The following is a 27,716-nucleotide window of genomic DNA, read 5'->3' on the forward strand; positions in this document are numbered from 1 at the left end:
GCTATTCTGTCTGGTACCTCCATCTGCTGGATTCCTGCCAATCCCTTTTCCATCATATAAAACTTTCTCAAAACATGAAAATTAACTGGAAAACACACACACACACACACATACATACACATACATACATACTCCAGTTTTCAACCTGCATTCTAATTTTCACATACAGAGGGAAATTGGACAATTTGGATAGGCAAATGAACAATTAACTCTTATGAGTAAGAAAAAAATGTTGCATTACTTGCGACATCATTTTATCAGGTTTTCTTTTATAAAGTGAAGCCTAATTTAAAAAGTACAAAGATCGAAAAGAAATCAAGTATTTGCTTTAAAGTCTTTATTAACCTGAATATAAAAAGACAGAAATGTAATCTAAGATATAACAGAGTTCTTTATGTGGAAACAATTTTTTTACAAGTGAAAAAATAAATACCTCTTGCAATAAAGGTTTATATGCTAATGTGCCATAAAAAAGTAGAATTTTAATATTTTGACAAAATGTCTGTGCAAAGAAACAAATGCATAAACACATCACTGCTACATTAAGGCAATATGAAAAGTATACTCAGAAAAATCTCAGTAAAGTGACAGTGTGGTTTTCTAGCTTGAATTTCGCTAGTATTGCACCCAAGAAGGTAATCTAGGTTTCCCTATGTCCTAGAAAAACCCACTAGTTGATCAGAGTCCAAAATGCCCAGATGGGGAGTGGAAGGTAGGCTTAAGAAGACAAAGACAAAAACACAGCCCCTGCACCCCCAATATTAAAAAGAGGACAACAAAAAGTTAATACTCAAGCACTTAAAAAAAAAAAAAGCTTATACAACGCTTATGATACTTAGGATAAGATTGTAAGTAAGGCTTGATAGTTCAAGCAAAAATAACCGCCATCTTAGTGAGGCTGGAGTAAATACCTAGAAAGAACTATAATGACTATCATAGTTTATACCAACCATGAAATATCTCTAGAGTTGTGTAATTTAGTCTTTCGAGGCAAAATATTCTCCCTTTAATCAGCAGAAATGGACTTTCCACCAAACCAAGGACCCAAAGGAGTGGTTAACAATGAGCAGAAAACTACTTAACTAAGGATTTTACTTTTCAGAAAAGCTACCTTTCTGAAACACAGAAGCGGGGAGGGAGGTATTGTTAGGAAAAGAAATAACTACCTCACACTGCACTGAAATCATCTGTTGTCTAACAGGCAGATTAGAATCTGATACTTAACCAGCAATTATTTTTTTTAAAGTCACAAAACAGGTTTTAGAATCTATTAATTAACCCTCCAATCCTTATATTCAAAGAAGTTATAAAAGCAAAAACTGACATTAAAACAATGTATACTTATAAAAAAAATTCCTATTATAAATGTCTGGAATGACCACATAAAAGGAAAACAAAAGAAATCTTTAAAACCAATTCTTCAACAATCTGCTCTCTGGGTAGGAAATTTTCTTCAGATATAGTAAATACGCTCATTCATAATATAATCAATCCCCTACAAGTGCCCAATTTTTGGCACTGGCATCACTTTATCCATCACCGAAGAGGAAAATTTGCTTTTCCTTATAGGTTTGCTCCTAAGATGATAGTCAAGTTATGTGAGATTTTCATAGCTTTTCTTTTTTTCCTTGGCTACCACAAATGGAGTTGGTTTAAACCATGGTTGTGTTTTCAGAAATGTTTCCTTCAGGGGAACATTCCTCATTGCAGGTAGGTGTTGGAGTCATCATTTTTCCCACATTTTTTTCTAGTTCATAATAGTGCAGTTCGTAGAAATGTGGCTTATAAAGTAAATGCATCAGTACAATACATCAGATGACTGTAAGATTGAGGAGGCTTGTATGGGTGGGAAGATACACATGCTGAACATGTTCTATTCGGGATCTGCAGACTGGACATGACTAAAAAAAGACAAAGACAGTATCTGTTAGAACACCTTTATATTATGCTCTGGCGCTTTCTTTAGAGTACACATATGTACCACATTTCTTCTTCAGAAAAGTATAATGAATTCAATTATCCGTGGTGGTTACTGAATAAATAATTCAAAAATATTTGACTCAATTGTAGTAGAGTTCTTCTATACTTTCCTGGGGCCTGAGTAAAAATTTTATAAACAGAAGACATTTATTAATGGAAATCAACTAACCAGGATTTCTACCAAACTTCAATTACAAGATATGATATAATCAATCAATGACCATTATAGATCTTTCTCTTCCCTTGCAGTGGAGACTCGTAGGGAAATATGGAAATATTTCAGGCCCATTCTTTAATCTTTGCTAAGGGCAAGTAATCCAGGAGGTTAAACACAAAATACTAATGAGGCCAAAGTGATGATTTGGATGACTGAGTCAGTTGGCTCAGTTTTGTTTGATGAGTGATTGGGCTGCACACACTTCCAGACCTGGCCAAAAGAAAACTCTTGGCACATCTGTGTTTCTGGTTACAAGAGGAAACAAGTGGACTGAACTGGCACAAACACATCCCCAATAATCAGAAAACAAATCAAACACGTCTGTCAATAATAGGGCAGTGGCATCTTCACACAATATTAGATGACAACTCTGTTGATTAGACGTCCAACACAGAGCTATGGTCCTACCACTGGTCAGTAGCTTGCAAGGGAATATTATTTACTCTTCAAGGCTAGTTTCACATAAAATTGATGATCTGCCACTGAAAAGTGAGTACAATTTGCAACAGTTTGTACTCAATGTCAGAAAGTAGCAAGAAAAGGCATAAAAATGCCACAAAGGAAATTAACCCCAAAGAATTTTTCAAAGTGGGTATTTGAGTAGGTATTAAAATTAATATAAATTCTCTGAGCACACAGAGGTGACCCTTAAGCATACAGGGTAGTAGGAAGATACTAATTGGATGAAAAAAAGTTACAGAAATTAACAAAGAAGATTAAAAACCCTGCCTAATTTCAAATCTCATAAGTAATGGATAAGGATACTTTCCCTTATTTTCGTAATATAATCGCCAAAGGTACATCAATATGCAATTCAAATATTTTACCATTACAGGAAATGTTAAACAGTGACCTAAAAGACACATACTGGACATTTATTTAACTCTGTAGCTGGAGAAGGCCATATTTAATTTGTGAAAAGCATAAGTCACACAATAATGTCCTAACCGTCACAGGCTACTTGACACTTCACATACCTGTAACTGGGCAGCACAACCTTCACAGCACACAGTATGACCACAAGGGCAGAAGGTTGAGTTTATCTCTTCTTCACAGCACACCATGCACAACATGGCTTCCTTGAGCTTCCGTAACTTTTCCTGGAGTGCTCTGCTTTGCTGGCAGCTGAGCCCCTCACAGCTCCCACAGGTCATGCTACTCTCTGAAGACTTCAGGGGAGAAGTAGGTGGGCTCTGGTCACTCCTTGAAACAAGGTCCACAACCCCAGCATTATAAAGAGCCCTCCTTGCATGGTCATACACCTCTTTGGATGTTCGTTTAATGTCAAAGACATACTTTTTGCCAAGGTTAATGTTTTCATTTAGAAACAGAGATGCCAGGTGTCCCTTTAAGTCTCGACTGTATTGCATCATGACAGCACTGGTAACTGTGTCACACCTGAAACAACAGATTGAACAAAAATCTACCTTGATACTTAAGACACCATGCATGCATTTCTAGAATTCAGACAACTAAATGCTGCCAGTCAGAAATTTAAAGCTTTGGGTTTTTACTTTCAGTAAGAGGATCTTTCTGTTTTATGAAGGTTTGAAAATGGTTTTGATAGTTCTGCTTTCAAAATAAAAGGGTCCTCAATAGTCCCACACAACTGAAAATATTGTAATTTTCTGAACTTTTGGAGAGAACCATTATATTGCTGAAGAAATGGTAATTAAATTTTTAAAAGTTACAAAGGTAGCAGCTATATAGGCACAATGATCCAGGTTCATTAGGGGGGAAGCAACAGCCCAAGAAGATAAAGCAAAAAGAGAGAGAGAGAGAAACATGCTTGTACAATTCATACATATGTGTTTTTTGTGGGAAAAAAACAGCACCAAACCAACGACTATGTTGGCTTCATGTAGTTCTGCTGCCATGGAAGTAAAAACATTCCCAAATAACAAACTTCTCAAATTTTGCTGGAGAATAACAGGCACACGAAAATGTAGTTAACTTAGAATCCTGCAGAATTTTCATTTTTAGTCTACCGCTCCTGTCAAGTTTGCTGTTGTTGTTGTTGAGTTGTGTCTGACTCTTTGTGACCCCATCTGGGGTTTTCTTGGCAAAGATACTGGAATGGTTTGCCATTTCCTTCTCCAGCTCATTTTACAGATGAGGAAACTGAAGCAAATAGGGTTAGGTTAAATGACTTGACCAGGGTCACAACAATTAGTGTCTGAGGCTGCATTTGAACTCAGGTCTTTCTGACTCCAGGCCTTCACTCTAACCACTGAGCAACCTAGCTGCCTCACTGACAAGTTACAAAGGGTTTATTCATATAAGTAGCCACATATACCTGTAAAAAGCATGCGTTTCAGTAATTGCTCGGTAAAGTCCACTTGCGGCTCTAGTGCTGACCATTTTAAAGAGGAGCACGATGCTATTACCAGATTCCTTGGTGACCGTCAGGTACACATTCTTTCCAGACTGAGTTGCCATCTGAACAACAGGATATGCTATCCTAAAAGTAGGAGAAAATTAATCTGATCAAGACAAAGGAGAATGTATGAAACTCACGGCTTATTTTTTGAGTCATAAGTATTTTCTTAAATTTTGGCAGAAACTCCTTAGTCAAGAGTAAAAAATAGTTACTTAACATGTCAATGACAAACAACCTCTTCACCCATTAATATGTAATGTTAAATAAGAAAAAATGTTTATAAACACATAGATACAGGTATCATGCATTTACCCAAAATAGACTCAGACTGAAAAACAGTCTAATTCTATTTATAGGGAGTAAGGTGTGTCTTCCTGGCAGTGAACCATTTACTTTACTAATGCCTTCAGGCCAGTATATTTCCATTTTCTAAGTTCTTGATTATTAAACAGTAACAGGAGCCTAAAAATGTTAATGTACATCTGAAAGAATGTATTTTATTCAAGGGGTGATAATTTTTCAAACCCCCAACTCTTTTTTTCTATTTTTATAATCAAGGCCATACAATATAACCCAGAACTTTAAAGACCTTGGTTACCTGTTAACTGGGCTAAGGTCATCTTTACAAATTGAGATTCCTTCAGGTCCTACACCAATGAGCAGTTTTTGCCCTTCACTGTCCCTAACAGAATGCCACTCCACACCATAGTTTTCCATTGCTGATACAATCTGCAAAACTTGATATTCAGCTGAAGCCTGACTCATCCCTTCCAACTCCTTGTGCTTCGAGGTAATACTATAGAAAGAAAAAAAAAAAGGAAGCTCTATCAGCAAAGAGTTAGCCAGAGACACTATTTTATGAAACTCTAAAGATGACGATATTTAGTTCTAGGCATATTACATGAATGGATTACTGATAAAGTATATTGATGCCATCAGAAAGCAGTGACATAGTTTAAATGTATTGTTGATTTAAAGCTGAATTTCCAGTTGTTTTAAAACTACATTAAAGTACTCAAGAGTTTTTGATAGACCAATAACTTCAAAAAAAAAAAAAAAAGGAAAATTTTATAGGGTGGAATTAGAAGAGTTATAGAACTTTACAAAATGTGAAGATATGGAGGGAAACTAATATATTGGAATTTCATAAGAATTCTACTATGCATAAATTCCCAATACTTTAAAAATAAACATTAGAGGGAATTAACATCAATTTCTACACACAAATAAAAGAAAAACCTAAAAACCATAATAAAAAATTGTATATAATTAAACTTCTCTTGGGTCACCATTTTCAAAAGATTCAAAATAGTAGGCAATTTGAACAACTTACACAGAATATTATCAATAATAAATTTTGCAAGAAATGCAAACATTCTAATAAAAGATGTCACATACATTCATGATTAGAAAAAAGGGTAGAACAATCACAAAGCAAGAATGATGGATAATATATGGCGATTTCTGCCCAGTGATACATTGGCATCCAGAAAACAGCATACCAGGTAGTATCTATTTTGAAGGATTTGCAGTCAAAATACTGAGACATAGACAGAATGAGATGTTAGGGAGCTGTGACCAGCATAGGTAGAAGGAACACTCAATATAAGTGAAATTAAGGATTTGTTGAAGTACTAGCAATCTCTTTACCTGAGTTATTGAGGGACTGAAAGTCATCAATTAAATGTAAGGCAAACTTGTGAGAATTTAAAGTTTTCAAAATCAGAGGTGGGATTGTAGTGGTAAGGTAGTATAAGAAGGAGGGGGAAAAAGAGACATTTCACTGGTGTTTATGCTGTAATATGATATTCCATATTAAGGTATTCAGTGATGGAAGATTTGTTCATATATAACTGTGGTCACAGTTCCCTTCAGATGTTAAGACTATTCAAGTATAGTGCCATTAAAAAAAGGGAAGGAGGTGGCACCAAGAGCCTAGTGTTACCTTATTTTATATCCATACATCAGTAGATCAAGTCAATGGTCTGTGAAAGCAGCCCATAGTTACCTGTTTAAGGTGGCGCCCGAGAGCTCTTTCGAGCATAGTTCCTCATAGTTATACTTAGCGGTGTTTTGATTATAGTCACCAAATTTTGTCTGTGCCAATAGTGCACTGAGTTCAACAGCATGCTCTGAGGAACACTGAAGATTGCCAGCCAAAAGATCCTCTTTTATATGCAAGAAGAATATATGCCTACAAAAGAAATGAATTTACTTTGAAAAATTTGGACTAATTTTAAAAATCTGTAGTCAATTTAACAACACAAAAACTTTAAATAAGCAAAATTTTGAGAAATTAAAATAACTGAAAGCTCAATACTGAAGCTGAGACACAGCCAGTTTTAACTAGATTAAGTCACAGTAAAACAAAAGAATAAGTTTCTTTCTGATACAACTTAAACATCCTGGTGATATTTCAGATCAATTATTCTTAGTAACAGACTTTCACACGCAGTGATATTTAAAACCCGTGTGGGAGTTATTTCTCGAACAGCTAGGACAAAAGATTTACTGCCATTTGATTAGCATTATGAGGTAAGGTCATATTTATTCAAAATAGCAGGAATGTTTTGGATAAATGGAAGCTCAATGGGTTGGAGTGGAAAGGACACTGAATTTGGAGTCACAAGTCCTGGGTTTGCATTCCAGTGCTATTAACAAGTCACTTCTCTGAGACTCAATTTTCTTATTACTTAATTCAACGTTTTGTGCCTTCTACAATGAGAAAACGTGACTGAACACTGCCAAATGAAGCCATCCTTCACTCACAAGTTCCTGTAAATAAGCCACAGTAAAAATTTAAGTAAAAATGTACTGAAAGAAGGTAAATACGGTTTCTATTAACTCAGACATCTGCTAGTCTTTAGTGCTTTTTGGGAACGATGCTAAATCTGAAAAATGAACCCACAGAAACTAGTTTTGCAATAGTGACCATAGGGCCCTGATCTAGCAGCAATTCCATAAAAACTGTGTTATGACACAGCTGTGGACAAAGATCAGGGAAGCTCCTCCACCCTGTTTGTTTGCTTCTCTGGCCCAACCCTCAAAGAGAAAATAGTACTAGGAAGTTAATATTTTAAAATAGCTTTGAAGGAGACTTTTGTTTAAAGCCATAAGGAGAGAATAAATGGTTAAATGTTTTATTGACCCAACCTAAAACCTTACAGAATTGACTTTTCAAGTTTAAATTGGTAATCAGATCCTGGTCACCAGGCAGGAGGGGCCTTCAAACAATATCCTCAGCTTCTCACAAATAATCTATGCATATGTCTAGATGGGCAGCTGTCAGGCCCAACAGGTGGTCAATAGTCAGTAATGCTGACCCCCTGTGTGCACGGGAGTCAAATAAAACCTATCTGTAGATTAACCATTCTGTATGTTCCATATTCTAGGCTGGACCTGAAACAACTCTTTATTATTTTCCCTGAAAGTAAACAAAAAAAAAAATCTTTGTGTTAAACTTTCCAAAAACGTAATGTGTATTTTCCCATTCTTTCCAAGGAAAAAACTTTTTCCTTTTCAGGAACTGAATAGATCACCCTGTTAAAATCATAGTATCATTCTGGTTATTAGGTAAAAGGATTACAAGTTCTTAGATGGGGGGAAGGACGAAGAGAAAAAGTATCACCCAGGATAAAGTGGTTCTAGGAACAAAACTTAGCAGTGGTCCTGACATTGGCCATCTTTCTAGGTCTGGTATTCCCTTACTAAGAGAAAGAAGTATGTGACTGTGAGATCAATACACCAGTTTAAAAAAAATCTAAAAATATTGTTTTCCAATAACGTAATTCAGTGATCACTCAATGTAGTAAGAGAAGTTTTAGTTAGAATATAGCATTCTTCCCAACTATGTTTTCTTCTAACCATCTGGACTGTGACTATTTGTTTTTTTTTTCCTGGTTAAAACAGGTGAAAGGTTACCCAAGGCTGCTCACTGTACACTATCAAAACAAGCAGCTGTATTCAAACAATTGCTTCATGCCTGCAGTGGGTATTTCTTTTCACAGAAGATAAGCAGACAATATATCTACTCTGGTCCTACCTACACCCTGGGATGGCAAAGTAAAAACTGGAGAGTATTTTCGAGTTCTTCAATCTTAAATAAATGCCCAGAAAGATTATCATATAATTTACAGATGAAACTTCAAAAATTGTAATCCCTAAACCAATATTTCCCAAACTAATTTGGAAAAGGAAGAGCTGTGAAAATTTTAATGCTTAAGTGAGAGAGAGAAAAAACTAATCCTATTTTCAATGCAAAATTAAGTATTTGATATTTTAGAAAGGAAAAATTATCAGTATAGACATTCTCTCACTGCCCTATTCACACCATCAGGGTTTGTTAGAAACATCAAGATTTGTTAGATAACAGTTTGGGAAATGCTACCCTAAACATTATGCTAGCTAAACCTTAAAATATGAAATTCTCTTAAGTTTGCAAATGTTTCTCAAAGTGATACGGAAAAACTCAGAAATGTATTTTCTGGCCAATGCTATTAAGTTGCAGTTCAGTAAATGACTTGATTCATGGTACTAATTAATTCATGGTTGTAGTACAAAGATTTTCTTACAATAAAACAAATGAACAATCAATTTTCAACCAAGTTGTTAGTTATTCCAAAGGTAGATGACAAAAAATTTAATTGTAAAATGAGCATATATTTTCTTGAAGAACAAAGCTGAAGACACTAAGAAGTGCTCCATTTTACATTTCATGACACCTCTTCACATAGATTGGCACAAATATTACTGTTCTGAAGTTTAAAACATCTCTAAACTCTGTTGACTTGTTTCACAAAGCAGTTTTTACCATAAAGCCCTCTTCTGCTTAGAGACAAGACTTATAGACCAATGAGGCATTAGATTTCTTTTGATATCTGGAAATCTTCCAGGATAGTAGTTGCTAATTTGCCAAATGCCTGGTTGTTATTACTAAGGGGGTTACTCTCAGTCATTGACCTAACGTTACACTTCCCACTTACTAAAGAGTCTTACATCATCCACAGCCACACCAAGGTTCACTTAAAATCAAACGTTAAACTGTTTCTGTAATGACTATGAAAATAATTTCTGATTTCATCCTAAAAGTCTAAGCTGAACTCTGCCCTTGATATAGTATTAGCCTTTAAAGTACAAAGGTATGACACTCTCCATTTATGAAGATACTAAAGGAGGTCACATGCCCAGGAGCCATTTGTGCTACATTTGTGCTCTCCTCCAGTCTCCTTGTGACCCAACGTTCTGGAGTTGGCAAGCCCAAAGGCACCTGAAAGCATGAACATGGTTTCAATTATCTGAGCTACACTGTTCAATGTGTTGAACAAATAAATTCCTGGTAAGACATGATTTGACCATCTCCAGTTAAATACAAAATAAGTCTTTTGGACCAACAGGTTACTTTTCAGTTTTGTGGTTTACACTCCTAGCAGAAATTCCCTAGGATCAAGGTTCAGATGATTCAAATGTGCAGTTCTCTACAGGTACTCAAAACTGATTCACTGATAAGAAATCAAACATATTTAAGTGATTTTTTTGCCAGGATATGCCACATTATTGACTCCAGAGACCCTGCTCTGTAACCTCAAAGCATATGAAAGCCAGTGTCCTAGAGACATCATGAGCTCATTATCTTTCCTACCAAATCATCCCTCTTACAAGACTTCTCTATCTCTGTTGAAGGCACCATTACTCTTCAAGTCTCCTAGATTCATAACCTTGCATAACCTCAACTTCTCTCTCCCTCAGCCCACTTAGCAATTTGCTTGTCAAATTCTGCTATTTGTACCTCCACCTTTCACTTCACACTTACCATCTTAGTTCAGGTTCTCATCACCTCTCACCAAATTATTGGGAAACCAAGTCCCTCCCTCCTTCAGTCCATCCACAACACTGCTGCCAGCGATTTTCCCCATTTTACCCACCAACTCAATCATCTCCAGGGGCATCCTATTGCCTCTAGATTGATATAAAAACTCCTCTACTGACAGTGTGCTAGGCCTGAAGTCAGGAAGACTCATCTTCTTGAGTTCAAATTCAACCTCAGACACCTACTAGCTGTGTGACCCTGGACAAGTCATTTAACCCTATTTGCCTCAATTTTCTCATCCATAAAACGAGCTGGAGAAGGAAATGGCAAATCACTCCAGTATCTTTGCCAAGAAAACCCCAAATGGGGTCAGGAAGTGTGGGATAAGATTTAACAACAAAAAAGTATACATAGTCTTCTAAGAATACATGAATATAACTTTTTCATCAACTATTCCTTATTCAACAACCTATTTCTAATTATATTAAGCTTACCTAACCGTAAATTATTTTAAACCTAATTATGCTTTGCTTAGTTGGAGCTGCTTTGCATTACTGAATGACTTATCTCTTTAATGCACACTGCATTAAATTAATGTCCCTGTGTTCTCTTTTGTAGGCCTTTCTTTGGTTTTTAGCCTAGTGCCGCAATGTATACACTCGTGAGATGATGTCTAAAGTCAACGGGCAGGTCACTGGTACAGGATGCCAAGAATACAAAGCCAGCAAGGACACAAATCTGCCAGTACTCCCTGAAGAATCAAGATAAGTCCGTCAATAAACATTTATTAAATACCTACTCTGTGCCAGGTACTATGCAAAGCAATGGAGATACAAAGTAAAACATAGTCCCTGCCCTCAATAAGGTCATAGTCAAATGAATACATTTTAAAAATCATCTGCAACACTACACTAAATCCACTAGTCCACAAAAACCTTAAACTAGTCATTATTTTCTACATTCTTTCCTAGTGTTGACTTTGTGCTTGGCACACAAGATAACTATTCCATTCTAATTCCAGTTGTTCAATCAAAAGAAGACTATGACAACATCCTATTATACTTTTTACAATATTGTAGTATTATTGACGCAAGTGTTTTCTAGTCAAGATTCCAGGCCTGTGTAATTTTCCAATGAACTTGATAAAATTTGCCTAAAACAATGATAGAGATTATTAAATTATTTAGTTTTTACAAAGATCAAAATCTATTAAGATACTAGACAACTGAAATCCATTTTCATCATGTAGCTAGAAAAATAAGAAACACATATTTACCCTTTGTAGCCATTTTAGCTAAGACACATTAATAATGTAAACATCCACAAAAGACCTATTCTGATTTTTCATCAAGACATGACATGGATACAACCCAGGGCTCTTTGAAGGCAATGTTAGCAGTGGGCAAGCTTTTGCAGGACATACCCTACTAGAAAGGTTTCATTTCATAGGGTGCTTGATCATCCTTTCCCCACATCAGTGCTCTTCAAGGCTTTGAAAAGACCATAATGAAGATAACTGTAATTTATACTCACTAATGTTTCGCCCAGATTAAGGAGGTAAATTCCTGACTGGTCTCCACGATTGGGCAGTTGTATCAAAGATAAGTGAACTCTTGTGGAGGAAGCTTTCACCCTCTTCTCCCTCCCCTTCCCGTTCATAAAAGGTTAAATAGAGAAAAGACTCTATTTCGTTTAGGGACCTTCTTTGTAGGACTCTTTTAAGAAGTTTTTTCTCTCCCGTGGATGTTGCCAGAGTCCATCCCCCAAGACACTCAGTAGTCAATCATCTTTGATTCAAAACACCTGTGTATCATGAATGTGTTCTTTAAGAAGAGAGTTGGGAGATCCTAAATACAGCAAGAGTCAAATAACATCACAACAAAATCAACACTAAATTAGAAAAATCAAAATGATTAGTTATGGTATGCAATTAAAACAGCTCCAACCTGGCATACACTTAAAAACAAGTCATCAAAACCAAGAAGAGAAAATGGATACTGTTAAAGGTTATTGAAATTTTCCAAGAAAATTTAATAGTCACTAAAACCAAGGGGTCAAAAAAGGCCAGGCCACCTGACCTAGCAATTTCTTGGTGAAGCAGCCAAAGGAAACATTAGCTTAGAGAAGAGAGAAGGGAATAAACATTTAAATAGGGCCTACTATGAGCCAGACAATGTTCTAAGCACTTCAGAAACAGTATCTCATTTGATCCTCACGACAATCCTGGTGAGATAGGTGCTGCTATATCCTCAAATTACAGTTGAGGAAACTGAGGCAAACAGAAGTTAAATGACTTAGCCGAGTTCACACAGCTAGTGTCTGGGGTTGATTCTGAACTCAAGAATTCACCGAAGAAATTCACTGAACTCATCTCTATTCACTGTGCCATCTAACTGTCTAATCAGAATATAAACTAACTTGCAGAGGATGATACTGAAGATTATGAACAACACAGCCTCAATACAGAAAGAGATAGAAGAGGGAAAAACAAAAGTATTGCAGAAGGCTTAACCTGACACCCAATTATGCTAGATCACCTCAAAAACACTTTAGATGAAATTGGGGGTGTGACAACACAAGCAAAAAAAATGTTATAAAAATGTTGATACAGCTTTTCCAAATGATTTTTTTTACAATGACTGGGAGGTCACATTGAGATGCATGTGATATAAGCATAAAGAAGCATTAATGCCACTGAAGAAAACAAAATTGGGAAGAATAGCTGCACCAAACCAAGCATGCACAGAGGAACTCTCTACTAGTGACAATTTAATTTTAAGGTGGTTGAGGCACTGATAAAAAAATCCAGAAAGAGATGAGTTCAAACAAATACAAGTAAACATGGACCACGTGCTTAATTTTTCACCTTCATGAGAATAATCTCCACATATTATCAAAGCCATTCTTGATGAAGGAAATAGATAGGCTTTTGTAAGAGATATTCTACAGCATGCCATGTTGTAGTGTTAAGATCATACAAGGTAACCCTGACAGACACAACAGAGAATTTGGTTTCAATATTACTTACATCAAGGGGGGAAAAAATTAAGATGGATGTTTTCCAAAAGTATTTGCTATTGCCCTACAGGATAATGAATGATGAATCCACCGGGAGGAGCAGTTCCTTGGAGTTAAGGTTCTCCACGTGTCAACATGAAGACACTTGCGATAACGCCTGGAATGCTATTGAATCTGCCCACTGAGGTCCAGAATCATTCAACAGTCTGCAGGGTGGCTGGAAAATGTCTATTACCCAGGCCATGATGTACATGGTGAGCTGTGTAAACCCCAAAGTTATCTTGCGTCTTTACACCTATCGTGGACATATGATGCAAACAGACAACAGCTCAACAGGAAGACGGTAGGTGGGGGAATGGCTACCTTTGGAAAACTGTTCGGTATTTTTAAGGACTTTGTGTTTCTTCCCAAAACATAAACCTTTTCAAATCAATATCCTTTTGGTGTTGCTATATTTTTCGTGAATCATGTAACAATGTAATCTCCAAAAATTCAAACTGTGAGTTGCCCAAAAGGCAAAGAAAAGAAACAGTAAACTGATGGCAGTATGTGACCCAGGATAAATGATGTATTAGGAGTGGTGTAAAAACATATCAGATCTACATGACCAGAGAAGGAAGTGAGCCAGTAATGGAGTAAGGGAAGGGGTAAGAGATGGCCAACATAATGTTAAAAGGAACTACTAACAGGAACCCAGCAAGTTTGGTCCTTTGAGAAGATTTCTGGAAGGATACAGATAAGAGTTCTAAGAGGTAACATGACCTGAGCTGAGCAGTAATCTGCATCATTGGAAGGGGGAGGTGAAATGCGATCTCAAGGAGTTTACAATCTATAAGGGAACACAGTAGGTACACATAAATGTATATGAAATAAGTACATAATAAATATAATTTATGGGAGCAAACTTGGATCAGAAAAGGTGTTGAGCTAAGCTCTGAATGTACTTTTAAGGTACTTCTCCGAAGTGAAGGAGTGACAACAGGGTACAATCCAGGGATAAGGGTTAGCTTGTGCAAAGGTGTAGAGGAATATGCATGAAGCCTGGGTAGTAATGCACAAAAAGACTGGAGCCAGGTAGCCAGACAAATGAGTTTGCATCTGACGGTGGATGTAATAGACAGACACTGGGTTTAGGGTTTACTGAGTAAGAGAGTTAACACTTCTGAACTGCGCTTTAGGAAAGCCGCTGACAATTGTGTGGATGTTAATTGGAAGAAAGAATATGTCTCTAAAAGCTCTAGTTTGATTAAAAACAAACAACAAAACCATGACTGGGCTGTGCACATATACCTGAATACTAAGAAATAATGGGAAAAAAGTAGGAATGAAGGATGAGTAGGAATTCCAGATCTCAAACTGTATTAAAAAGCAATTATTATCAAAAGTTTTTGGTATTGTTAAGAGAGAGCAATGAAACAGACTAGACAAAGAAGAACCTGAACTAACTGGACATGACCTAGAGGATGATAAACTTGAAAAAACAAATTACTTAGGAAGGAACTCCCTATTCTATAAGAACTGCTGGGAAAACTAGAAAACAGCCTGGCAGAAATTAGGTTTATAGACCATATGCCACAATAAGCTTAAAATGGATACATGACTTGAATGTTAAAAATCAAACCATAAAAAAAATTGAAAGAAAATACAAGGGGTAGAGGTGATTACAAAAGATGAGACATAATTTTGATTACATGAAACTAAAAAGCTTTTGAATGAACGAAACTGATTCATCTAGGATGAGAGAAAAAAAAACTTTGTATCAATTATTTATTATAAGGGTCTGATATTTAAGATATGTAAACAACAAATACATAAGCCTAAAAAAGCCACTCTCCAATACATTAAATGGACAGGAAAATGAACAACCAGTTCTGAAACGAAACACAAACTATCAACAACAACATGAAAGAATGTCACAAATCACTAATAAGATAAATGCAAATTAAAATTACTCGGGTTTCACTTCATGCCCAGCACGTTGACAAAGCTGGCAAAAGACGGAAACGTCAACATTACAGAGGCTGCAGAAAGATAGGTATTGTAACACACTTGTTGGTGGAACTGTGAAGTTGTCCAACTATTCTGGAAAGTGATTTGAAATTTAGCAAAGTGAATAAAATATTCATCCCTTTTGACCCACAGATGCCAATTTCAGGCATATGCCATAAGGCAGTTAAAGACAGAGAGTTGCCACATATACCAAAGTATTTATAGCAGCCCCTTTTGCAGAAGAGAAGACCTGGAAACAAATTAGATGCCCATCAACTGGGAAACTGGCTATGGTACTGTAAGAAACTATGAAAATGATGAATACAGAGAAACTTAAGGAGAATTATATGAACTGATGTGAAACCAGGAAAACACCACTTAAAATAATGAAAACAATGTAAATGCAAAGAATGAAATAATAATGACCAAGTTTGGCTGCCAAGAAGAGATATGAGAAGATGCCTCCCCACTTCTTTGCAGAGGTGAGGAAGACTATGGGTGTGGAATCCTGAATGCCAGACTTTTTCAATACATTGGTTACTTTTGGTGAACTGTCATTTCCTCCTTTTTAAATTCATTTTTATAAGGCAAGGTGAGGTTCTTAACTTTTGTTATGTCCAGAAACTCCCCACCCTTACTGCCTTGGCAGACTGATGAAGTCTATAGGTCCCTTTTCAAAATAATTTTTGTTACCTATATTCATAATTGAAGAAAATGCTAGATTTCAGTTAGATATTAAGTGAAAATAAAGATGCAATTTTTTTTTTCCTATCCAAATTTATGGACTCCCTGACATCTAACAATGGACTATGAACCCCAGGAAAAATACTCCTGTTATAAGGGGTGTGGCTCTCTGTGAAGATGAGAGGGTAGGATACAATAGGAAATGTGGGTAGATTTAGATGAATTCTTAATGTTAACTTTTTTTTCCCAAGAAAAGAAACAAAACTAAATACCACATTGCAGTCAATGTGAATCAAACCACACACACTTTTTGAGCTGTTGATTATCACTAATCTGTGAAACACTCACAGAAGGGCCAAGTATATTACCAGGTACACCAGGTACTGCCACCACCTGGGTGATCTGTTCACACTTGGATTACCGTAATAGTCAGCTGGTGAGTCTGCCTGCCTCAAGTCTCTACTTTAATCCATTCTCCGTTCAGCCCTAATAGCTTCCTGTCACCTCCATAATCAAACACAAAATGCTCTGTGTGACATTCAAAACCCTTTAAAATGTAGCCCCCTCCTACCTTTCCAGTCTTCTCATACCTTACTACTCCCACAATGTACCCTTTAATCCAGTGACACTGGCCTCCTTGCTCTTCCACCAACAAGACACTCCCATCTCTTGGCTCCAGGCATTCTCTCTGGCCACCCCCCACACCTGGAACTCTCTCCTTTCTCACCTCTGCCACCTGGCTTTCTTCAAGTCCTACAGGAAGCCTCCTCTTTCAGGGATTGCCTAGTCATACTTTATATAGCTTGTCTGTACATATTTTTGCTTGTCTTCCCCATTACATTCTGAATTCCTTGAGGACAGGATTGTCTTTTGCTGTTCCTTATGTCCCCAACACTTAGCACAATGCCTAACACTTGGTAGGTAAGGCTTTATAAATGTTTATTGACTGACTACTTGTATTTGTTCCTATTAATATCGACATTCCACTCCCCTAAAATCACTGCCACTAGATGCCAAAAACATGTTATAGTTCTGGGTCAAATCAGTTTTCTGTTTCCAGCCTAGACAACAACAACCACCCCACCTTGGACAACATTTCTATTTGTGGGATATTACATATTTTACCCTTGTTAGCAATTTATGTATTGTTCAAAAAAATTTTAATTGTACACACCTTAATGGATAGCTTGCTCTCTTTGTGAGCCATTTCCAAACTATGTCCCCTCCATTTTGGTTGGCATCCTCATTCTCCTTCCATAGGTACTTGGACTCTGCCCCCAACACCCTGCCCTCAGGGAAACTTTACCTTAACTTGCCTGAGGTCACCACTCTTTTCCTAGCTGTTTCCAAACTAAGCCCCAGTTGCCTCCCCCTATATTATAAGAAATGTAAGCTCTCTAAAGGCAAGGCCTGTCTTGCTAGCTTGGATGTGTATCCTCAGCACTTATCATAGTACCTGGCATATAGCATGCACTTAATAAAGGCTTTCTCATTCATTAATAAAAAAAGAAATGTAAAAAAAAATTTTCAACATTCTCCATGAAAATTATAGCCAAAATCATGGTAACTGAATCAGCCTTCAAACTACAGTTCACCAACTAATAAAAATATGGTTCATGAAACATTTTAATTAGCTCCTAACCATGCTTTCAAGATAATCTATCCCCACCTCAACAAGGAAATACAGTATTTAGGCTCACTGCTCCATTTACTTATTTTTTCTCTTTTTGAAACCTTTGGAATTCATGACAAAGCTGGATCATCTAAAATTGAAGATTACATTATTAGAGGTTTAGCTAAGAGTGTTGGGTCAATCAGATTAGAAGCAAAGACACCAGAGCATCCTTAAGTGTAAAGAAGTGAAGAAAAACACAAATTATTCAGGCTCTGGTATAATTAAGAAGTGGTAGATGAAACATACTAATCTTCTGATATCTTTTTAAAATGTTATTAACAATTGAATCTGATGAATTGTTTTCACATTAGAAACCCTCAGAGTCCCAAAACACCAATTATGATCTTCATTATTTAAAATACATATCTCTATATTAATTCCAGCTTTACTTTCAAGTTTGAATTTCAAACAACAGCAATGATTCTTATGAAAACATCCTAAGAACATGAGAGAGTTGAACTCAAGTTTGACTCTTTCCATTCCCAAAGTTACCACCAGGCCTCATTACTCATTTGGACAGTTAGGGGTCTAAGTGGATAAAGCCTGAGGCATGAGTCAGGAAGATGGGAATTCAAATCCAGCCTCAGGCACTTACTAGCAGGACAAGTCACTTAACTCTGTTTGCCTTGAGGACAGGGACTGTCTTTTGCTATTCTTAATATCCCCAGCACTTAGCACAGTGTCCGGCACAAGGTAGGCACTGAATAAATATAAAGCAGGGATATTAATAGGACCTACTGTGTAGGGTGATTTTGTTGATCAAATAAGATAACATTTACAAAGTGCCTGGCACCTAACAGGCACTATATAAATGTCAGCTACCTTTCAGTGCTCCATAGTGCAGTGGTGAGGAGAGCACTGGACTAAGAAAACATGGGTTCAAGTTCTAATTGTGGCACTTACTAGCTTGTGATCATGGACAAGTCACAACCCCTTAAGACTGCTTCCTTATTCATAAAGTGGAGATAATACTACTTCCAGGACCTATTTCACAAAGCCGTCATGATGCTTTACATAAAGTACCAAATAAATCTAAGCTATTGTTATTTCCATTTGCTCTACTTATCAGAACTATCTTTCTAATGGCACAGCTCCAAATGTGACACTCCAACATTCCAAAACCCTTCGTAGCTCCCTACCAACTACCAAACATTTTAGTCTGGCACTGGAGACTGGCTACACTGTAACTTCCACCTAAGTACATGAAGATGGACTAGCCTGGTTCTGCTTTGTCCCAGAGGGCAGTACTAGGGCCAACAAGATTTAAGAAAATGTATCTTAACAGATCTACTCCAAAACACAATGCCTCAATAAGAAATTCGGTAAAGCAGAGGGTGGAAGAACATTTCTTTGTTAAGGGGGAAGTCAAAGGACCAGATATTGTTACTAAAGCCTCTTCCAGATTTATTTATTTATTGTGAATTTGGAGGCAATGGGGGTTAAGTGACTTGCCCAGGGTCACACAGCTAGTAAGTATCTGAAGACAGTTTTGAACTCAGGTCCTCCTGACTTCAGGGTCCGTGGTCTCTCCACCATGCTGCCCAGCTGCCCAGCTGCCCTTCTTCCAGATTTAAGACACGATAATTTGCTAGCCTTTTCCTTTTCTCACTTTACTAGGTTTCCAACTGGATTTCACTGCTCCTCCAACACGTTCTAAACTCGAACACTTCCATGCCTTTGTGGGTTTGGTGCCACTGACTGGCCTCTTCACCCCATCTGCTCTTATTGAAACTTGATTTAAGAGCCAGCTCCAGTGCTGACCCTTTTCTCCTTCCCTGATCTTCTTCTTGATTTCTAATGAAGCTCTCACATTCTATTTCGTGAAGACATTTACCTATATGTCTGTCCTAACACTCCATAGGAGATTGTAAATTTTTTGATGAGGAGGGTTATTTAGTATTTTTGAATTCTGCATGTAGGTCTTAACAATTTTTTTTTAAACTGAGCTAAATTATGAAGAACATCTTACTTCTTAGCCATTACCCTACCCCCAACCCTAGCATGAACTACATCTGTAATCTTCCTTAAGAATCTTTCTTTTGCTTCAATGAAATGTATTTAAAGTAGTTAAATTCTATTCTATACTAATACCTGTACAAAGTAATGGTGGTATAGGAGAATTGACAACAGAATTTCGGAGCTGAGGGGGGCTGCTGGAGATTATCTGGCTCAACCCCTCCATTTCACAGAAAGTTGAAGTGATGTGACCAAAGTCATGCAGGTACTTGGCAGCAGACCCAAGTTTTCCAAATCTCATTAGGAACTCTTCCTATCACATCATTTCATCCTTGAAAGACATGAAAATGAAGAAATTCAATGTCAGGAATGTCAGGTAAAAATGATAAAATTCAGTGGAAGGATTTAAGTCAAATGCCAATTTATTATTATTATTTGTTGTTGCTGTTGAATCCACTCTTCATGACCCCATTTGGGGTTTTCTTGGCAAAGATACTTGCCATGTGCTTCTCTAGTTCATTGGACAGATGAAGAACTGAGGCAAACAAGGTTAAGTGACTTGCCCAGGGTCATACAGCTAGGAAGTATCTTAAGCCAGGTTTGAACTCAGGAAGGTGAATCTTTCTGACTCGAGGCCCAGAGCCACCTAGCTTGTCCATTATATATATATATATATATATATATATATAAAATATGATCTTCTAGGGTTTTAAAGTACTTTATAGTAAACAATCTTAATACTTCTTTGTTATCCTAAAAATCCAAATAAGTACTTGCTTATTCTAAGTGCTTATTGTAAGTCAAAGGTGACCTCTCACTCAATCAGAAGTGTTACTATAATAAAGTCACAGTATTTTACATATAAAGTACTTATTTTACATATAAAGTACTTATTATTATGATTAGTTTACAGCATAATAAAATGTCAGGTTTCATCCACTAGTTTAGATTCTAACAGTCAAAACATTTAGTATGTTATTTAGAAATTAGCAACAAGCCTAGGTTCAAACATTAAAAAAGCTCAAAACAATTAAACTTTAAGATTGCCCACAGAAGTTATGTGTTCCTAAACGTTGTAATACAGAGGTGTTTACAGCCAAACCCTTTCCAAAATGAATGCAATTAATACTAATATTTCAATAATACAGATGGTGATTTAGAATAAGATGGAAGCAGACTACATGAACTGGTGAAGTCTCTTTTTTTTTTTTTAATGAGAAAAACAGTTTTATTTCCAAGAACATAGTCTTGCTTTACTGACTAGATAAATTTGTAATTATCATTTATAACGTGTAATTGATAAAACAAAGCAGTTCTGCCTTTTGACACTGTAATTATATACTTATGTGTAAACGGATACTTCAAGTCCTTAAAAACACTTTCTTTTCATAAGCACACAAAACCAGACGCCTTTGCATCTTTTTTCACACACTTCACTTGCCTGGCAAGCCATTCTTCCCCCACCCTACCCCCAACAGGTTATAAGTAAACTTTAGTTCAACCCTGTTCAAATGATTATGAATTCCCAATTAGAGGGATGTGATTTAAATGAGGTTTTAGTGTGAAACAGTATGGTCAGTTCCTAGCATCAAAACTATTCTGTAAGAGAAGCCGTTAACAAAACTATTATAAAGTCTCTAGAATGCCAAGTTTTAAAACAATAGAGCAAATATGCTGGGGGCTGACGGGAGAGCTGTGCAGGAAGGAATACATTCAGCAATGAATGCAATATAAAAGTAAAAGCATCAGTAAAAACTAGTAGAGCACAAACCTACAAAAGATTTTTTAAAATAACTTACATATATACAATGCTTTCAGAAATGCTTTCCTAAATATCTCACTAGATTCTCACATCAACTTTGCAAGGTTGGTAGTGGCAATATTTCCATTTTACTGATGAAAAAAGCTGGGATATTTGACCTGCCTAAGATAAATGGCAGAGCCCCCTTTCAAACAATATGCTTTTGCATCATATCACATTGCTTCTCTAAAGTGCTGCTGAATGCAAAGTAATGTCAACAATCTAATAGGCAGAATTCTAATGAAATAGCCATTCTAAAAATTATACCATATTTCCCCCCAAACATTTTCTTGTATCATTTGCATTAGAAGACACAAGACTTGCCAAGAAGACTATTTCAATGTGGGCTGATTAGGAATATAAATAAAGAAGTATTTGTTCAAAATTTCCTCTGCCACCAAAAATACAAATATAGATTTAACAGCACCCTTTCAAGTACATTGAAATGGGATTTCCAAAATATCTTTAGGGATAGAGCATGGTGAGGAGGAAGATGAGGAAAGGACAACAAGAGTAAATCATTAAGTCAGTCAATAAATATTTATTAAGCACCTACTATGTGCTAGGCACTGTGATAAACTCTGAGGATACAAAGAAAGACAAAAGATAGTCTCACTTTCCTATCCCCCAGGAGCTCACAATCTAAGGGGGAAGAAAGACAACATGCAAACAACTATGTACAAATAAGCTACATAAAGAATAAATAATCAATAATCAATAGAGAGAAGGCCCTAGAATTAAAAGGGATTGGGAAAGGCTTCCCATGGGACTTGAAGGAAGACAGGGAAGCCAGTAGGCAGGGATTAGGAGGGAGAAAGTTCCAGGCATGAGGGTCAGCCAGAGAAAATGCCTGGAGTAGGGAGATGGAGATGGAGTTGGGGCGAGTTGAGGAAATGCAAGAATGCCAGTGTCACTAGATTCAAGAATATGTGAAGAGTCAAAGTGGAGTGCAGAAAAGACTGGAAAATTGGTATAAGGGTGGAGGACTAGGTAGGAAGGGTTTTGAGAAAACAGAAAGGTTCCTCAAATAAGTTAAGAAAACTTATTTGATCCTGCAGGTGACAGGGAGCCACTGGAGTGAAGGGAGACACGACTGGACCTGTACTTTAGGAAAATCATTTTAGTGGCTTGAGTGCAGGATTAACTGGAGAGAAGGTAAGTATGGCTGGCTAGCCAACTGACCAGGAGGCAACTGCAACAGTCCAGAAATGAAGAAATGAGCGTGGCAGTATCAGAGAGAAGGGGGATCTATCTGAGAGATAATACCAAGGTAAAATTAATAGGCCTTCTCCACAGACTGGACATGGGGGTATGAAAGAAAGTTAAGAGTTGAGGATAACACCTAGACTGAAAACCTGAGGAACTGGGAGGATAGTGTTGCCCTTAATAGTAGTAGGGAAGTTTGGAAGGGAGAGAAGGTCTTGGGAAAAGACAATGAGTTCAGTTGTGGGCATGCTGAGTTTAAAATGACTACAGGACATCCAGTTCAAGATGTTTAATAGGTAGTTGGAGACAGGAGACTAGAGAAGTTAGGGAAGGGTAGGTAGATTTGAAAATCCTTAGGACGGAGATGATGACTGAATTCAAGGGAGCTGATGAAATCAAGTCAAATAGTATAAAGGGAGAAGAGGTTAGAGCCCTGTGGGACAAACACATCTGAAAGACATGACCTGGAGGAAAAGTGTCAGATGTCAGAGGTCAAATAGGTAAGAGAACCAGGAGAGGAGAGAGTATCAAGGAGAAGAGGGTAACTGACAGTGTCAAAGGCTTCAAAGAGGTCAAGTAGGAGAACTGATTAAAAGGTCATTGGAATATAAATGAAATAAATTCCAGCATAAAGCAAGTGAAGTAATTCGTGTTTATCTATTTCAAAAGAGCTTCTAAAAAGATGCTCAGTGAAAGTTAACTAGCTGCTCTAGGTAAATCCATGCTTTTAGTTCTGTTCTCAGTCGAATGTTAACACTGTCATTAGCAGTGGCTATGTAGAATTCTAATACAGTTCTAATTCTAAAGTTGAATTATTTGGCAAAAAGTCTCCACATTTTCGCATGTGTAAAATGAATATAATTTTTAGAATTCCAATTCTTAGTACATAAATAATGGTAAAGACCAGATAATAAATAATTTAAGCTAGAATTCTGTGAATATGAAGTGAAACCAAGATACTACTATTATTGCACCATTATTTAAATGAAGTAGTCGTCCACATTTATGCAGATTCAAAAGTACATTTGATTTTACTGGAATTTATTTTTCCATCCAGAAGCCCAGAAAGGTCTGGAGGAATATTAAATAAATAAATAAGTAAATAAATAAATAAATGACAGCAGCATGCAATCAAAATTCTTAAGTGTTGATTTTTTTTACTGACCTCCAAGTCATAATTGCTAAGTGAAGCTTTCACAAAGCAGTTCAAGTTAAAATCACGTAAACAGTATTTAAATTAATGGGATTGAAATAAGAATGAAAGATATGAAGACATTTGGACATCTTACAGGACCATTCTTTAAACTGAGAGTTCATAGGCTGGTGGGCTTTGGAACTGATAGATCTAAGATGCCCCTTAGTTCAACTCCTTTATGTAGATTTTTTTTTTTAAATAAGAAAAGAAAAAGTTAAGTACAGAAAAGCTAATAGACTTGCCCCAGGTCAAAGGCAGTAAACAGGAGAACAAAACAGAGGCCCCACTAACTTGAGTTCAACTGCTCTTTCTACTATATCCCTATGTAATCTTACTTTGTAAAAAAAAAAAAAAATTAAACATTTGATAATTTTTATAATTTTCTGTGGACTAAGAATATTAACAAAGAAAAGTGCCATCATTAAAAACTGAGGGAATAGGATTTAACTACGAAATGCCCAAAAATCTAACATGAGGCTATTTTTCCTCTTTCATATATAAAGCAGTAGTTTAAACTGAAATGCAAGTACTAGGGAAAGTATTAATAATTTTTATCCAAGGTTTACTATGTTTGAAAATAATCATTTTTTCGATGTACTACTTTTAAGCCAATTATCAGGGTAGGAGATTCAAGTTACACAGAGCAGCAAAGTCTCTTGAATTTCAATCAACAAATGTTTAAAAGCAGCAGCCTCCAGTTTGGGCCACTGTAGGCGAAAGCATTACAATCTATCCAGAATGACACTTTCTGTTGGTACACCACGTGAACATAAAACATTCATGCATATTATAAATTTTTTTAATACCTACATGTAAAAATCAAGCCTAATGAAAATGTTCAGAACCAGGGAAAACTCACATAATTCTTACAATGCTCATCTGACAACCTCAGACAGAATCGTTATAAGTTTGTTTTTTTTTTTCCAGCCAGAGCTCATAGCCGCTGTAACTGCTGTAACTTGAGACCAGACTGAAGAAGTTGACCAAGTTTAAGCTAAGAGGAACTGTTTCCAGCTTTTCAGTTAGAGCAGCTTACAATGACCTAGAGTAACACTGCTGAGCCAGAGGTTACTATCGGACATTCATACGTTTAGGAGGAAGAGGTCCCAGCCACCCAGAACTCTTGATAGCACTGAACAGTAGCGTTTCATATGAATTTAATCCTGCTCTTCAACAAGTTTTCAAAGAACTAGCAACAGTCTCTAGCTCCCCTTTCAGATTTTCTAAAATGGGTCAATTAAATATATGCAGCAGTCCCTTCCTGACCCAAAGAAAAAGTTGGACAATTGTGAATTTCCAGATAATTTTTAAAAACTCACTTTTTACTGGCTAAATATGTCCAAAAGTATATAAGATATATCATATCTTATCTAGGTGAGGCAGGATAGTTTTAGTACAACAGCACCACAGTCACATTTTACATCAGTTTATTTTGGCTTCATTTTACCTAGTCTGCTCCTGTAAGATGAGATGTGGCTCCACGAAGAACTTGACTTTTAGTTTAAGTCTGTAAGGGGCCAGCCCATCCATCTGCTGGGAGATTCGGTTTCTCAGATTCAACCATAAACTCTCGCCTTTGCTACCCGTAAATTGCAGTCCAAAATAATCAACTTCTATAATGCCCAATCTTCGGCAAACCTAAAACAAAAGGTGAGCACATCACTTAAGCAAGGAGGATGTGTAGCTCTGCGAGATCAACGTCATTAAGTGTATAGATTACATGTAAAAACAAATCCTAAATCTGCACCCACCCTGGCATGTTCTGCAGCAGGGGAGATTTCCTAGTGCTAATCTAGGAGACAAAGCTCAAAGACTCCTGAGATTTCTGGTCCTATGGCACTAGAACTTACTGTGCTTGATCTAATACCTTAGCAAGCCTGCCAATAACCCTCAAAAGCAGCTGAAAAGTCACTGAAGCAAACCACTGGCTATTTTCCATTTGACTCCAGTCACTGGAACTCTGCACCAGCACAATCTGTACAGAGGAATTTTAAGTTCGGTATCTGGGTGATTTTAGCCATATGGACACTTAAAAAAAAACAAGCCGGGGAAACAAACACTCCACAAGTGTCAGCTAAGCTCTCCAAGAGGTTTTTCAGACCTCTCTGGTCTTGGGATCTGGATGCAGTTGTGAGTTTCCATAGGAGCCAAACTTAAACTGTCTGGGATAAACTGTATCCCATTCTTTTTTTTTCTCCTTTTCTTTTTAAAACTTCCAAAGGCAGAGATGCCAAAATACAACAGGCAGGGCTGGGAGGTTGTGTGGGGAGCAGCAGATTACCCAAACCACTGACAGTTCTGCAAAACATTAAAACCGATGGCAGATGTTGGGGAAGCAGGACACGTTCAACAAAGAATCCTCCTTGGCATCTCAAGGACAACAAGGGGACTAAGGGACAACCGGCCGCAAATGAGCTGGTCGGGTCTTGCAGCAGTGAGGTGGGGGCAATGTCAAGCGGACACCTGCCGCAGGTGCGCTGCATTCTTAGGGGAGCACCCCCCCCCACCTTGGGCGCCGACCACCCGGGCGTTCAGGACAGACAGACCCAGGCACGCAGCCCCGGCTGCCCCCGCCCCCACCCCCACGCGGCAGGAGGAGGAGGAGGAGGAGGAGGAGGCGGCGGCGCCTCCACGCGCTTCACGCCAGCAGGGGATCCGCGCCGCACGCGGGGCGCGCGGCCAGGAGGCTCCGGCGCGTTCCCCGGGGCGGCGGTGGCGGCGCCGGCGCCGCTTCGCCGCCCTCCTCCTCCGGGTTGCAGAGGCGGCCGCCAGGCCCGCCAGCGGGAGCCCCGAGGAGGGCCGCCCAGACGCCCAGCAGTCCGTCCCCCCTCCCGCTCCGCTCTCACCTGGTTGAGGCAGTCTTCGCCGTTAGCTTTCGCCTCCACCTCCACCTCCATCAGCACGGCGTCCGGCCTCGTCACATAGCACAGCATGTTGGGGGGCCACCGCGACCTCCTCTCCGGGCTGTGTGGTGCAGCCGCTGCCTCCCGCACAGAGGCTCGGATCCCGTCCCCGGGCTGGGCTGCAGCTGCGAAGCTACAGGCAAGAACTCCAGCAGACCCCCTCCCCGCCCGCCCGCCCTCCCTCTCTCCCGATTTCTCTCCGGGCCCGGCTCCGCCGCACTCCAGCAGCTTAACTGCCTGCCCCCAGTCAGTGATTCCCTGTGATATAGCGGCCCCGCCTCCTCCGGATGGGGTTCCGACCAATCGCGAGGCTCCGTTCTCTTCGTCCTCTGCCCCGACCGACCAATAGCGAAGGGCGGCTCCGTCTCCAGGCCCGAGCCTGAAGGAGCCGGGGCGCTTTACCCGGGGCTGCTGCTCCAGGGCGCCTCGTGGTGGGCTAAGGGGATGCAGGAAGCGCAAGTCTTGGGCTCCGTGTCGTGATACAGTAACCGCGGGCTCGGAGGCGGAGCCCTTTCTTCGAAGGGCAATAAATCAAAACACACAGACTGTCGGGTGTTTGCACTGAGCCTAACCCAGAGTTTCTATCAGGCCACTCTAGAAAACATTTCCAATTGAGAAGGGAAAAGGGTAAAGCCAAGCACTGGAAGAAACCGCAATGCATTTTCCCAGCTCTTGCCTTAGCCAAAGGTGATCTTTGGTCCTCGGTGATCTAAAAAGTTTTTGCAGGTTGGCAAATGGATCATCCAAACTCTGCAGCATCCTGGTCATCGGTACTTCTAAAATATGAAGGAGGCATAGTTGTCCACCCCTACACACACACACACACACACACACACACACACACACGCACACACACACACACACACACACACACGCACACACACACACACACACACACACTGTGCT

At 38.3% G+C, this 27,716-nt stretch overlaps 1 protein-coding gene across 1 annotated transcript; it reads right to left on the minus strand.

Annotated features, from left to right (window-relative positions):
* Positions 1–322: 322 nt before the first annotated feature.
* Positions 323–26,964, minus strand: MYLIP (myosin regulatory light chain interacting protein). Its single transcript, XM_027844664.1, has 7 exons — positions 26,754–26,964; positions 25,355–25,545; positions 6,586–6,771; positions 5,176–5,373; positions 4,494–4,658; positions 3,175–3,595; positions 323–1,901 (listed from the first exon to the last, which is right to left on the minus strand). The coding sequence occupies exons 1-7, from the start codon at positions 26,838–26,840 to the stop codon at positions 1,812–1,814; spliced, it is 1,338 nt and encodes a 445-aa protein (XP_027700465.1). The 5' UTR covers positions 26,841–26,964; the 3' UTR covers positions 323–1,811.
* Between the last annotated feature and the right edge of the window lie 752 nt (positions 26,965–27,716).

Source organism: Vombatus ursinus, unplaced genomic scaffold (genome assembly GCF_900497805.2).
Source record: "Vombatus ursinus unplaced genomic scaffold, bare-nosed wombat genome assembly UNPS02000577.1, whole genome shotgun sequence".
NCBI lineage: Eukaryota > Metazoa > Chordata > Mammalia > Diprotodontia > Vombatidae > Vombatus > Vombatus ursinus.